Raw genomic sequence first — 11,553 nt, forward strand, 5'->3', positions numbered from 1 at the left:
TTAAAATTTTCCCCGTGCTATTTGCAATCCATCCCTATTGCCATACTAGGGAAAAAAGGGCTACCAGGTAAAAAGGGGGTGACAGATTAGTTGAGTGAAGAGGCAATGGAGAACGTAGGTGTAAAATGCATTTTCAACAATAAAAGACAAAAAAAAAAAAAAACCAGTAACCCGAATAACCGGTAAAGCTCAAGTTGTTTGTCCCAACTGCTATCTCTTCTTATGCTAGGTGCAGTGGAAATTTTTTATTGCCTATCCTCTCTTCTTTCCAAACACAGCTTCAAACTTGGCCTGTATCCCTATCCCTATTTAAAACATAGAACATAAAAGGATGCATTCCTTTGCTTTCCAGAAGCATGTAGTTTTGATTATTGTTTCTCAAACTGTAATTTCAATACAGCACTGACAGTTAACCTGCATAAATGGAAATTCTTGGGCCCACCACCAGACATGAGAGAAACTGAGGATGTGGCTTAGCTGTGTATGCTTTTAACAAACCCTTTACAGGATTCCAGTGCACGCTAAAGTTTGAAAACCACTGATCAACAGTGACAATCGAGTTAATGCAGAAAAAAGGGGGAGAGCACAGGGGATGGAGTGTTTGGGTAAATCAGAAAGGCTTGCAGAGTAAACAGTAAGTTCAAACTTGGGGCGCCTGGGTGGCTCAGTGGTTGAGCATTTGTCTGCTTTTGGCTCAGGGTGTGGGGATCAAGCCCCACATCAGGCTTCTCACTGGGAGCCTGCTTCTCCTTCTGCCTCTCATGCGTAAATGGATAAAATCGTTAAAAAAAAAAAAAGTTCAAACTAATTTGTCTTACTGCTAATAGAACTCCAGCAGTTTGCCCTGAAATTTAAGCCCTTCAAACCAGCAATAGAAAGCTCAAGATAGAAATTTAATGTTCTTTCCCTGCTTCTAAAAAGCAGATATTCTGTATCATCTGTCCTTGGGGCACCTGGCTGGCTCAGTAGGTAGAGCCTGGACTCTTGATCTCAGAGCCATGAGTTTCAGTCCCCACCTTCAGTGTAGAGATTAGTAAAAAAATAAGCAAACAACAACAAACAGTCCTTGAAAATGTTACTTCTAACAAAAAGTTTCTGTATGTTAGACTACAAAGATTGTTGCTATGTCTTAAAACTATAGTTCTGATTGGTTATCTTCTATAACATGTACATTGAAATGTTTTGGGGGACTCCTGGCTGGCTCAGTCGTAGAACATGTGACTCTTGATCTCAGGGTTGAGTTCAAGCCCCACATTGGGAAAAGATTACATTAAAAAAATAAATAAGTAAAAAATAAGTAAATCATTTAAAAATATTTTCTGCAAGTGTTTTAAACACTTTAGTTTTTTCCCATTATCATGGAAAACCAAATCAAATCTGGCTCAACTAAATTTCTTTGAACACTGTGAAAGTCTGTATCTGATTTAAAATAGTGGGTAGCAAGATGGAGACAAGAAGAATACAAGAATATGCATGGGAGGAACTAATTCTGTATTTCTTTAGTACAAATCTGGAGGAGATAAATGGGTAAGCAGGTAGATTATGTAACGTAATGTAGTTAACATCCTTTTGTAGGTGATAAGAAGCTAGTAAAGAAATATAATAAAAAGTAAAAAATAAGTAAGAGGGATCCCTGGGTGGCACAGCGGTTTGGCGCCTGCCTTTGGCTCAGGGCGCGATCCTGGAGACCCGGGATCGAATCCCACGTCGGGCTCCTGGTGCATGGAGCCTGCTTCTCTCTCTGCCTATGTCTCTGCCTCTCTCTCTCTCTGTCTGTGTGACTATCATAAATAAATAAAAAAAAATAAGTGAGAAATAAGGAGATGATTAAATATCCATGTCAGGAAATTCAGAGGAGGTGGATTGGAGTGGGCCCAGGAAAGTGGTTGGCAATCAGTACCTTGTTCCAATATTATGTGATTTTCCTTAAAAAAAAAAAAAAAAAGCCACAGTGTAACTTGAAAGTTTATTTTTAAAATATTCTGAAGTTTAAATTCTTCAAGACTCTTAACCACCATCTACTTTCCTTCAACACACACATTTTGTTCTAAAATTGTTGGCTCTACTGCAGTACAAACCAAGAAACAATAATTCCATTAACTTAGCCAATGAAACTACTTCAGTAGATATCATGCTACAGCCCTGGAATCACCCAAACAAAAAATTTTAATAAATCTCTTTAAAGATATTTATAAAGTTTATTTTTTCAGAAAACCAATTAATTGATTCAACAATACGAACAGTTCTAGCATGCAGCAAATCATCATTTAACACCTAATGTTTAATTTTTCTTAATCATGGATGTATACAGTTTATTTTTATTCCTAAGAAGTTTCCACAAGAAGCTTGCAGTGATAAAGGTAAATAAGAATTTTGTTATAGGTACTTCAAATAGCACTACAATACATCTTTGACAAAATTTTTACAGTATTCCAACTTTCAATATGAAACAGCTTAAAAAGGCATAGGCCAAAAAAAGTATAGTAGTACCACTTAAGCAAATAAAATCTAATATCATACAAGCACAACACTGTTAGGACTCTCCCTGTTTGGGTTGGGAAAGGACTAAATGAGACATTTACCTCAAATAAAATATATAAATAGCTTTGGAAAATCCCAAAATACATAATTTCAAACAAAAAACCCTTTGAACCTATATTCTTGGAAAATTTGAATTATCCCTTGCTTTTATGTAATAGGGATGTTTTTGAAAAGTTTGTGGTGTAAAGCAAATTCTGTAAACCATCATCTTGCTTGCAATGGAAGAACGTATCTGGAGGAAACCTAAGAGAAATTATTTTTTAAAACATATGATTCTCCTGCACCTTTATACATCATTGGGCATTTTATCCGTACCTTTACCTTTTATCTCTGTATATTAAACTCAAGTTTCTCAAAATGCAGTTGAAAAAAAGGATACCAACCTCTCCTCTTCCCTCCTCCTATACAAAGACAACTCTTAAGAGTATGATGAAGAGCTTAAAATGCAAAGAATGTTTATCCATTCTCAACAGAAGGCTTGTCACTATTATTGAAGTGTGCCAGGACCAACACCCACCTGTTCTTCTCTTAAAAGATAATGGTTATTTTATTACTGAGAAATGTCGTTCTTAAAGACTTTATTAAAACATGGCAAACACGAAGGACAGTTTGTGATTACGTCTTTCATAACTTAAGATTTAATATTTCCCAATCATGACAGTACTGTTTAGAGGAATGATATCCTCGATTCCATAGGCATTTTATTCCTTTATGGGAATAATTACCTTACTAATCAAAACAACAATTTGCTAAGGATCAGAGTAACATTCTTTAGCATTAGTCTTGCAATAAACATAGAATTAAAAACTAGAACTAGACCTAGTCATTGCCATTTGATCAAACTTAACAGAATAGATTTAGTTAAGTCATAGGACTACTCAATTCCAAGATGCATTAAAACAAAGTTTTACTAAAGTAAAATAGAAGTCTTGTGAAGATGCAGTTCTATGCAAGTGAGTCTTAAGTTTACAACTACTGTTGTCAATCATTTAGTAGATGAATTGCATTTATTCCTCTGAAAAGATAATACAGCATACATATCATCAAAAAGATTATGGCACTTGGACAATACTCCTGATAAGTAAATATGGTAAAGGTATACAAGTGCATCCTAGTCTCTTTCCTACTTTCAGATCCTTTGGGAAAGACAACAGGCTGGGTAAAAAAAATACAATTCTAATCCCCTGTGGAAATGAAGGTGAAGCTACCAGAGTCCTAAGAATAAATAGCTTGCAAAAGACCAATGAAAATAATGCTGACGTCCTCATCCATTTTCATTTTTACTGCCTTTATAGTTTTTAAACTTAAAAGAAAAAATCTTGCAATGGAATCTGAGCCATAGGTGTACAAAATTATGCTTTCATGTGAAACATAAAATAAATAAAATGTAGTGGAGCTATTTGCTGCAGCCAAAACCCAATTTTTACCTCTCACTCCTTTGAGTATATTTAAAAGGAGATGGCAAATGTTAAGGAATAATTTCTTTTAAAAAATGAATGAACTGAGTTATTGTACCACATCATGGATTTAATTTTCAATACAAAGTATATATTAAAATAAAATAAATGCTTACTGTATGGCATCAAACCATGTTCTTCCCCCTAAAAATTAATTTGGCTATTCCAAAAACATTGTATTAATTTTCTATGTATCTTAGCTCTTACTTGCAGCACAAGCAACTGCCTATGAAATCACTCAACCTAAAAAAGGCCTTTACATAAAAATACATTTTAAACGATAGAGGCTTTAGGAACAAAATTACCAGAGACACCACAAATGCCTTACTGGTTCTGTCAGTTAAACAACAGAATTTGAGAACTGCTTTCTCTTGTGGTTGGTCATTCCTTAAAGTGGGTAAGTTGATGTCTCTTCCAGTGAGGAGCCTGTCTGAATGTTTTTCCACAAACTGAACATTCAAATGGCTTCTGCCCTGCATGAATTAGATAGTGTCTTTCCAGTTTAGATGGAGACCGAAAACTTTTGGAGCAAACGCTGCATTGGTAAAGAAGGCCATCATTCCTCTCCACACGCCCTGAATAACTGCAACAATGGCTATGTTGGCTCTGCTCAGATTGCAGAAGTGCACTAGAGAGGTAAGGCTGCCTGTTCCTATAGGGGGTACTGAGAATGAAATCCTCTGATTCTACCTTAACTTTTATTTCTGTTATTTGATCTGACTCTGAGACCTCATATTTTTGGAGCCCAAGAGTCTGGCATTGTTGGGAAGCATTATAGTTAACATTATCACCCGGATGAATGAGAAGTTGGTTCAAATTTTCAAATTCTTGGCAAAGAGATCTTCTATAAGGAATCTTATCAATATGAGTTAATTTGTGTCTTTTTAAGTGAGCTGACTGTCTAAAAGATTTCCCACAAACATTACAGCCAAAAGGCCTCTGTCCAGTATGAATTAAATAGTGTCTTTGTAGTTTGGATATAGAAGGAAATACTTTCTCACATTTGTCACAAGGACACATCTTATGTCCAGTATGTAGATTTTCACTTGGAACTGAAAAACCACACTGAAGCACTTCACAGTTACCAAAGAATTCCTCAGCTGATGAACCATAGATAGATACATCTTTATTACTCACTGAATTATCTATAGGTAACTTGTTTTCTGTTGTAAGGATACCTTTCAAGTTTTTACCTATATTTTGGTTCTGGAAGTGCTTTTGCCAAGAAAATGGCAAAGTCAACGTTTTCTTCTTTTTATTGCCAACTGTCTTATATGTTCCATGTTTGCTAAGAGAACCCATAAATGTTCTCTGAGTTTGTTCAGGGCTCTGCTCACCAGTAATAAAATCACAATTTTTCAAGAAATTGTTTTTAAATACTTTTTTCTCAGATCGAAAATTATCTAATTTCTTACCCCCAGCACGTTTAAGTTTAGCCAAGATTTTTTTCACAATGGTTTTATAGTTGCAGCTTCTTTTGAGCCTGCTTGGAATTTTGCCACCTCTGGCAGGAAAACACTTATGTCCATTGAGAATTTGCTCTGATTCAAAACACTCTTCACACTCTGGACACTGAAAAGGGACGATATAAATAGAGTGGACATCAAGTTGATTATTCTCCTCAGTTTCACCTATATCACCATTTTCAAAACTATCCTGCTTTGCATTTAATTTATTAGGCAGGGGGCATGATTCTGGACTCTTTACCTTTAATGAAAGAGTCTGAAAGGTCTTATTCCTGGTATGGATTTGTTTATGCTTCAGAAGTTTGCTTTGAATCTTAAATCCTTTTTGACAAAAACAACATTGGAAAGGTCTTTCTTCTGAATGTGTGAGTTGATGAATTTTTAAATGAGTTGACTGCCGGAAAGATTTACTGCACAAGACACACTTAAACGGCCTCTGACCAGTATGAATTAGTGCATGCCTATCAAGTTTTGATTGTGATGGAAACATCTTGCCACAGATTGTACATGCGTGAATATTCTTTCTTTTCTTTGTAGGGCTGTATGTAGGATCAGACTTAGAGCATGGGTGTAATGCCCATCTTTCCTGTGTGGTAAAAGTATGATACATCCCATATACTGGTTTTTCTTGCTTGGCCTCCAACAATCTTCTGACCTGTTTAACATCATTCTGGTAGGTTTCATTGTGAAGTTGTTGGTGCTTCACAAACGTCTTCAGATTTTTAAAGTGGCGCTGACAAATGCTACATTTAAAAGGTAGGTTATGAGTTAGTTGATGTCTCTCCAGATGAACCAGTTGCCTAAAGGTTTTATGACATACATCACATTCAAATGGCTTTTGACCAGTATGAATGAGATAATGCCTAGCTAATTTTGATGGTGTTTCAAAGTGCTTGAAGCAAATATTGCAAATATATGGCCTGTTTCTAGGTAGTTTGTTGGCTACTACACACTGTTGAATCTTTAGCATTTTTAAATTGTTTTCAGCCATCATATTCTTCAGTGATATACTCTGATGAACTCCATGTTCTTAAACTCCACAGATGTCTAAAAATTAAAAATAAAAATGTATTAATTTAAAAAGTACTTATTCATATGAAAAGAAATAATTTAAGTTCTCCTTTGGCTGAAGATATTAAGGGTATAGAGGAAGCTGGACTTTTTCTATGTTTAAAAGTAAGGTAATAACCATTTTAGATGAATACTTTAAAATCATAAAACTAACCTCACACAGAGAAATGATGAGTCTTTAAAAGAAATCTCTAGGAATGCCTGGCTGGCTCAGTCAGTAAAGTATATGACTCTTGATCTCAGGGTCATGAGTTCAAGCCCCATGTTGAGTATAGAGCTTACTTTAAAAAATAAATCTCTAAAAACCTATGTAACTTTAAGCTATATTTCTAATTAATTGAGATAATAAATCAAAAGGGGACTGAGTTGAATTTCTTAACATTAGACCTTTTAATTCCAATTTTCCTATTTCTTTATTATGTAGCATTGTCAATATTTAGTTGCTTTGTCACTATTTATTTTTTTAAGAGAGAGAGAGAGAGAGAGAGAGAGAGAGATTGCCTGTGTGTGAGTCGGGTGAGGCGGGGCAGGGGGAGAGGAAGAGAATCTTAGCAGCCTCCAACCACAGCACAGAGCCAGATGTGGGGCTCTATCTCATGACTCTGATGTCATGACCTGAGCTGAAATCAAGATGGACACTCAACCTACTAAGCTACCCAGGTGTCCATTTTTGTCATTTTTAAAAAATTAAGCAAGACTCAAAAAAAAAAAAAATTAAGCCAGAAAGGTAAGGAGTGCAAGAATTGAAATATAAAACTAAAAATAAGATGTATTTGCATTTAATTATAGCATACCATGGGTATGATCTGAGAAGGGAATGTTTTAGTTACCAAGGTTGGATTTCTTAGCCACATCATTACCAGTATTCACTTCTAATTACTTCTTTGGACCAGCAAAGACAACCTTGGACAACTGGGAGAAAATTCCCCAGATAATCTGGGTTCTAGTCCCGATTTGCTACTGAATGATTTCAGTGTGTGTGTGGGGGGGATAAACCCCATCAGATTCATCTCTAAAATGGAGAAAATGCCTCCTGGCCTGCCTACCACATCAATTTTTGTGAGAATCAATGGAAATAATACATCTGAATGTGTTGGACAACTGTGAAGTGATTACAAATGGAAGGTACTACTTAGCTCAACATTAATCAGATTATGTAACTTTATCTACATAATATAATTTTTTAGGGTTTCTAACTAAGAAATAAACATACTAACTAAACTTATAGTTCTTTGTATTTCTTCTTTGCATTTTGTTGTGGAACTCCTAAAAGACAGTACAAAGGCAATGAGGCTAACTGGCTACTTATATATTTATCGATGGCGGAGTAACTGAGAGTTAAGTGTGGTCCAGACAATATAATAGAAGCATTGTTTTGGTCCTGGAGTTAATATAAACATGCTTTCCTTAATATAACTATGTAGGATACATGCAAAACTTTACTAAGTATTTTTATAAAAACTGTATACCCTATCTTCTCTTTTATCAGGGAAACCAATTTTCTTCTCATCCTCCTTCTACTATTGCATTTACCTTAAATAAAGGAGTCAGAGATTAAAAAAAAAAAAGCTGCTGTAGCTCTGATTCTAATGTCTTTATCTTCTATTTGAGATCAGAAAGTTGATAAATCTACTAGAAACTCAGTGTTCTTTTGTCAGCTAATCTGGCAAACATCCAACATATATGCTATTTTTTTAAAAAGATTTTATTTATCTATTCATGAGAGACACAGAGAGAGAGGGAGGCAGAGACACAGGCGGAGGGAGAAGAAGCAGGCGCCATGCAGGGAGCCCGATGCAGGACTCGATCCCAGGTCTCTAGGATCACACCCTGGGTGGAAGGCAGTGCCAAACCGCTGAGCCATGCAGGCTTCCCCATATATGCTATTTACTGTATTTTCCAGAAGACACCTTAAACACAAAATCATAATCACATCCACTGTGGTTCTCTTCAGCAATGTGAATCAGAAACAAAAGCATTCATTTATTCAATAAGTATCTTCTACTACTAGTTGCTTTATCACAGTACTTTTCAGAGTTAAAAAAAAAAACGTAACTGCATGTTGTTATCATTAATGCATTGTGAAATCAACTTAGTGGGTTATGATCAGCAGTTTTGTTTAATAAAAAGTAGAAAATATCAGATTGCACTACATATAGTAAAGATGAATACTGTTTTGTGAAACTTCTGTAGAAAGCAGTAAGAATGTTTGTGAAAGCTATTCCTGGTATACTTCTTCACACAACACCAGACAGAGGAACCCACAATGAATCAATCACTTTATGCAAAGTAATCAAGTGACCCATTAGATAAAGTTGGGGCCCATAGGATGAGGCAGGATTACTAAGGACAGCAACAATATCTAATTTTCTTCAGTTGGCCCATATAACCCCAAAATATTTACCAAAAAAATGTAATTACAACAAAATGGATATGCCACACAAGTCTATGTAAAATAAACAAATCTGACTGCAAGCAATTATATTAATCTATAAAATATACATACAACCCAGATATACAGGTTAGCAACAGCCAACTGCTGGTACTATTAATATGCATTTTCACTACACTGAGTTAGAGAAATTACTGGTGAACAACCTCCAAATCCCTGAACATGCTAACACAGGAACAGTTATGAGGGTTAAGTCATGAATCCATCAAATTGCCAAGAACTCGGCATTTACTTCATTCCTTTCAAGCTATCAGGTATTGAGGTGGTCAATTAGGACAAAGAGCCAAAATGAAAATAATACACCTTTATTCACTTACTGCCACAGTGCAAGCATGAGGCAAAACCAATCACTGGTTCCCCAGCGTCCATTAAGCAGAACTACACTAGGAAAGGATCAGATGGATGCCATGCACACAAGCATCTCCCTGCAGAGGAGCTTGGAACAAAAGGCTTTTTGCCTCTTTATGGACCTGTGGGCCAGAGCACGAGGAAGGAAGTGCTAGGAGTGGAAAGGTCTGGAGTTAAAATGGAGAAAAGTAACCGAGGTGTTGGTAGAGACAGTGAGGCCTGGGAAGGAAGGACCCCAGTCAAGATCATCTGCATGGAGGTAACTGAGCCACCAGTGCATTCTAGTATGAGCATGGGTAGCAGGAGGGAAGGGGTGAGTTCTTGACTGCAACTCCCTCCGAAACTCCAATGCACTGGCCATGCACAAGTCCGGTGTGGGGAGGGCAGTCTCTCCCCCCCCCCCCCCATAAGGCTGGCCAGCCAAAGCCAGCCAAATGTCTACTGTCAGGCCTGGAAGATCACACAAAGAATTTTGGCCTGAAGCTGACCTCCTCAATTCCTACTATATATTTCTCCTTCTCTTTAACAGTTTCTACCGAATACTTCTGAAAAAATATCCCACAGAACCACACACTACAACCTTCTCTGATTATAACAGGAATTGACCACGTATAGTTTCTGTGCCAAAAAGTGTCTACGGCTGATCAACTACCACTAACACTAAGACTGGATACTACTGTCACTTGCCTTCAGATCGGGTGTGAAAGCTCTTACTGGGAGCCCTATATTGTGGCAACAAGTGACCTCATCTGCTATTTATAAAGCCATAGCGCGGGATCCCCAGCACTCCAAGTGCAGTCCCACATGTACTTCTACAGGGTGCACGTTAATTTGCGAGCGCTCCAAATCCCACTTCAACTGATTCTCTATGCTCTCAACTGATTTTTTTTTTTTTTTGGTTGTTGTTGTTGCTGGAAATATTGAAAAAAAAAAAAACGAAAACAAAAAACAAAGCCAACTCTGTGTACTTTATTCTGCTATACCGAAAATCAAAAAAAGTAAAATAGCAAATCTCCCTGGTTCAACCTGAAGATTATTCTGACAACTGCCGGATATACACTCTGTTGGAAGACTAAAAAAATGACTTGGGGATGCCTGGGAGGCTCAGCGGTCGGGCGCCTCCCTTCGGCTCTCTGGGCGTGACCCCGGGATCCCGGGACCCCGGGATCCAGTCCCGCTGCGGCTTCTCGCAAGGAGCCTGCTTCTCCCTCTGCTTGTGTCTCTGCCTCTCTCTGTGTGTGTCTCTCTTGAATAAATAAATAAATAAAATCTTAAAAAAAAAAATTCCAATGACGCTTCAAGGCTGAACGCCCGCCCGGTGGTTTCTCACTAGCAGCACAAAAGCAAACCGCGGATATCACAAAAGCAAATGAACAAGAGAGGAGAGACCGGAGAGAAACTTGGAGCACTCCCAGCCGGGGGATAATCTCTGGCGACACTTGTCCCGGCCTTTCCCTCGTGGTGGCTGCTTCTGCCCCGCTTCCCCGGCCCACGCTCTAAGCCTTGCACCCTCATGTCGTCCCGGGGCCGCTGCAGGGGACGGGGGACCCTGACATCCGGCCGTCGCCCTCACCGCCCACGACCCGTGAGCACCTAGGGGTCGAGCCGAGTCCAGAGACTGCAAAATCCCACCCCAGGAAAGGAAGGGCAAGGGCGAAAACGGCTCCGGCGGCGGCCAGAGTGGAGGGAGGTGCCACATGCGACCCGGGCCGCGGCGAGGGCAAAGCATCCTTCCTGCGCCGCCGTCTCACACCTTTTGCCTGCCGCTCCCTAGGGGCCGTCGGGGGGCGGGGAAATGGAAAAGGAAAGGGGGCTGAGGTCGCGGCGCCCCCGCTCCGGGTCCCCGGGCACCTGGGAGGGAGCGAGGCAGGCCCGACCCTTCGCGGGGGTCGCTCCGCCTCACACACGGGTTCGGCGAGTCCTCCTCACGCACCTGCAGCTGGCACGGACCGGGCGGCCGCACATCCCGGGGCCCGGGCGCCGCGGAGGCAGCGAGCGCACGTCCGCAGGACCGGCGCGGCGACGGGCTGAGTGCGCAGGCGCGGCGCTCCGGAGCGCCCGGGGACGCGGTCCGGCTGGAAACAGGCTCCCCGCGCCTCCAGGGCCGCGGTCGCTTAGGCGCCGAGCGCGACCGGCTGTGGGGGGGGGGGGGGGGGCGGGGGCGGGGGCGGGGGGGGGCTCCTGAGGTCGGATTGCTCTTTTTACATTACATGCAACT

General features: G+C 39.6%; 1 protein-coding gene across 1 annotated transcript; it reads right to left on the reverse strand.

The window, feature by feature from the left end:
* Window positions 1–1,947: 1,947 nt before the first annotated feature.
* On the reverse strand, window positions 1,948–11,351 carry ZNF770 (zinc finger protein 770). Its single transcript, XM_055316915.1, has 2 exons — window positions 11,269–11,351; window positions 1,948–6,511 (listed from the first exon to the last, which is right to left on the reverse strand). Exon 2 carries the CDS (start codon window positions 6,456–6,458, stop codon window positions 4,380–4,382), a length of 2,079 nt encoding a protein of 692 aa, XP_055172890.1. The 5' UTR covers window positions 6,459–6,511; window positions 11,269–11,351; the 3' UTR covers window positions 1,948–4,379.
* Window positions 11,352–11,553: the final 202 nt, after the last annotated feature.

The sequence above is a fragment of the Nyctereutes procyonoides genome, unplaced genomic scaffold (assembly GCF_905146905.1).
Source record: "Nyctereutes procyonoides isolate TBG_1078 unplaced genomic scaffold, NYPRO_anot_genome, whole genome shotgun sequence".
In the NCBI taxonomy this organism is placed as follows: Eukaryota; Metazoa; Chordata; class Mammalia; order Carnivora; family Canidae; genus Nyctereutes; species Nyctereutes procyonoides.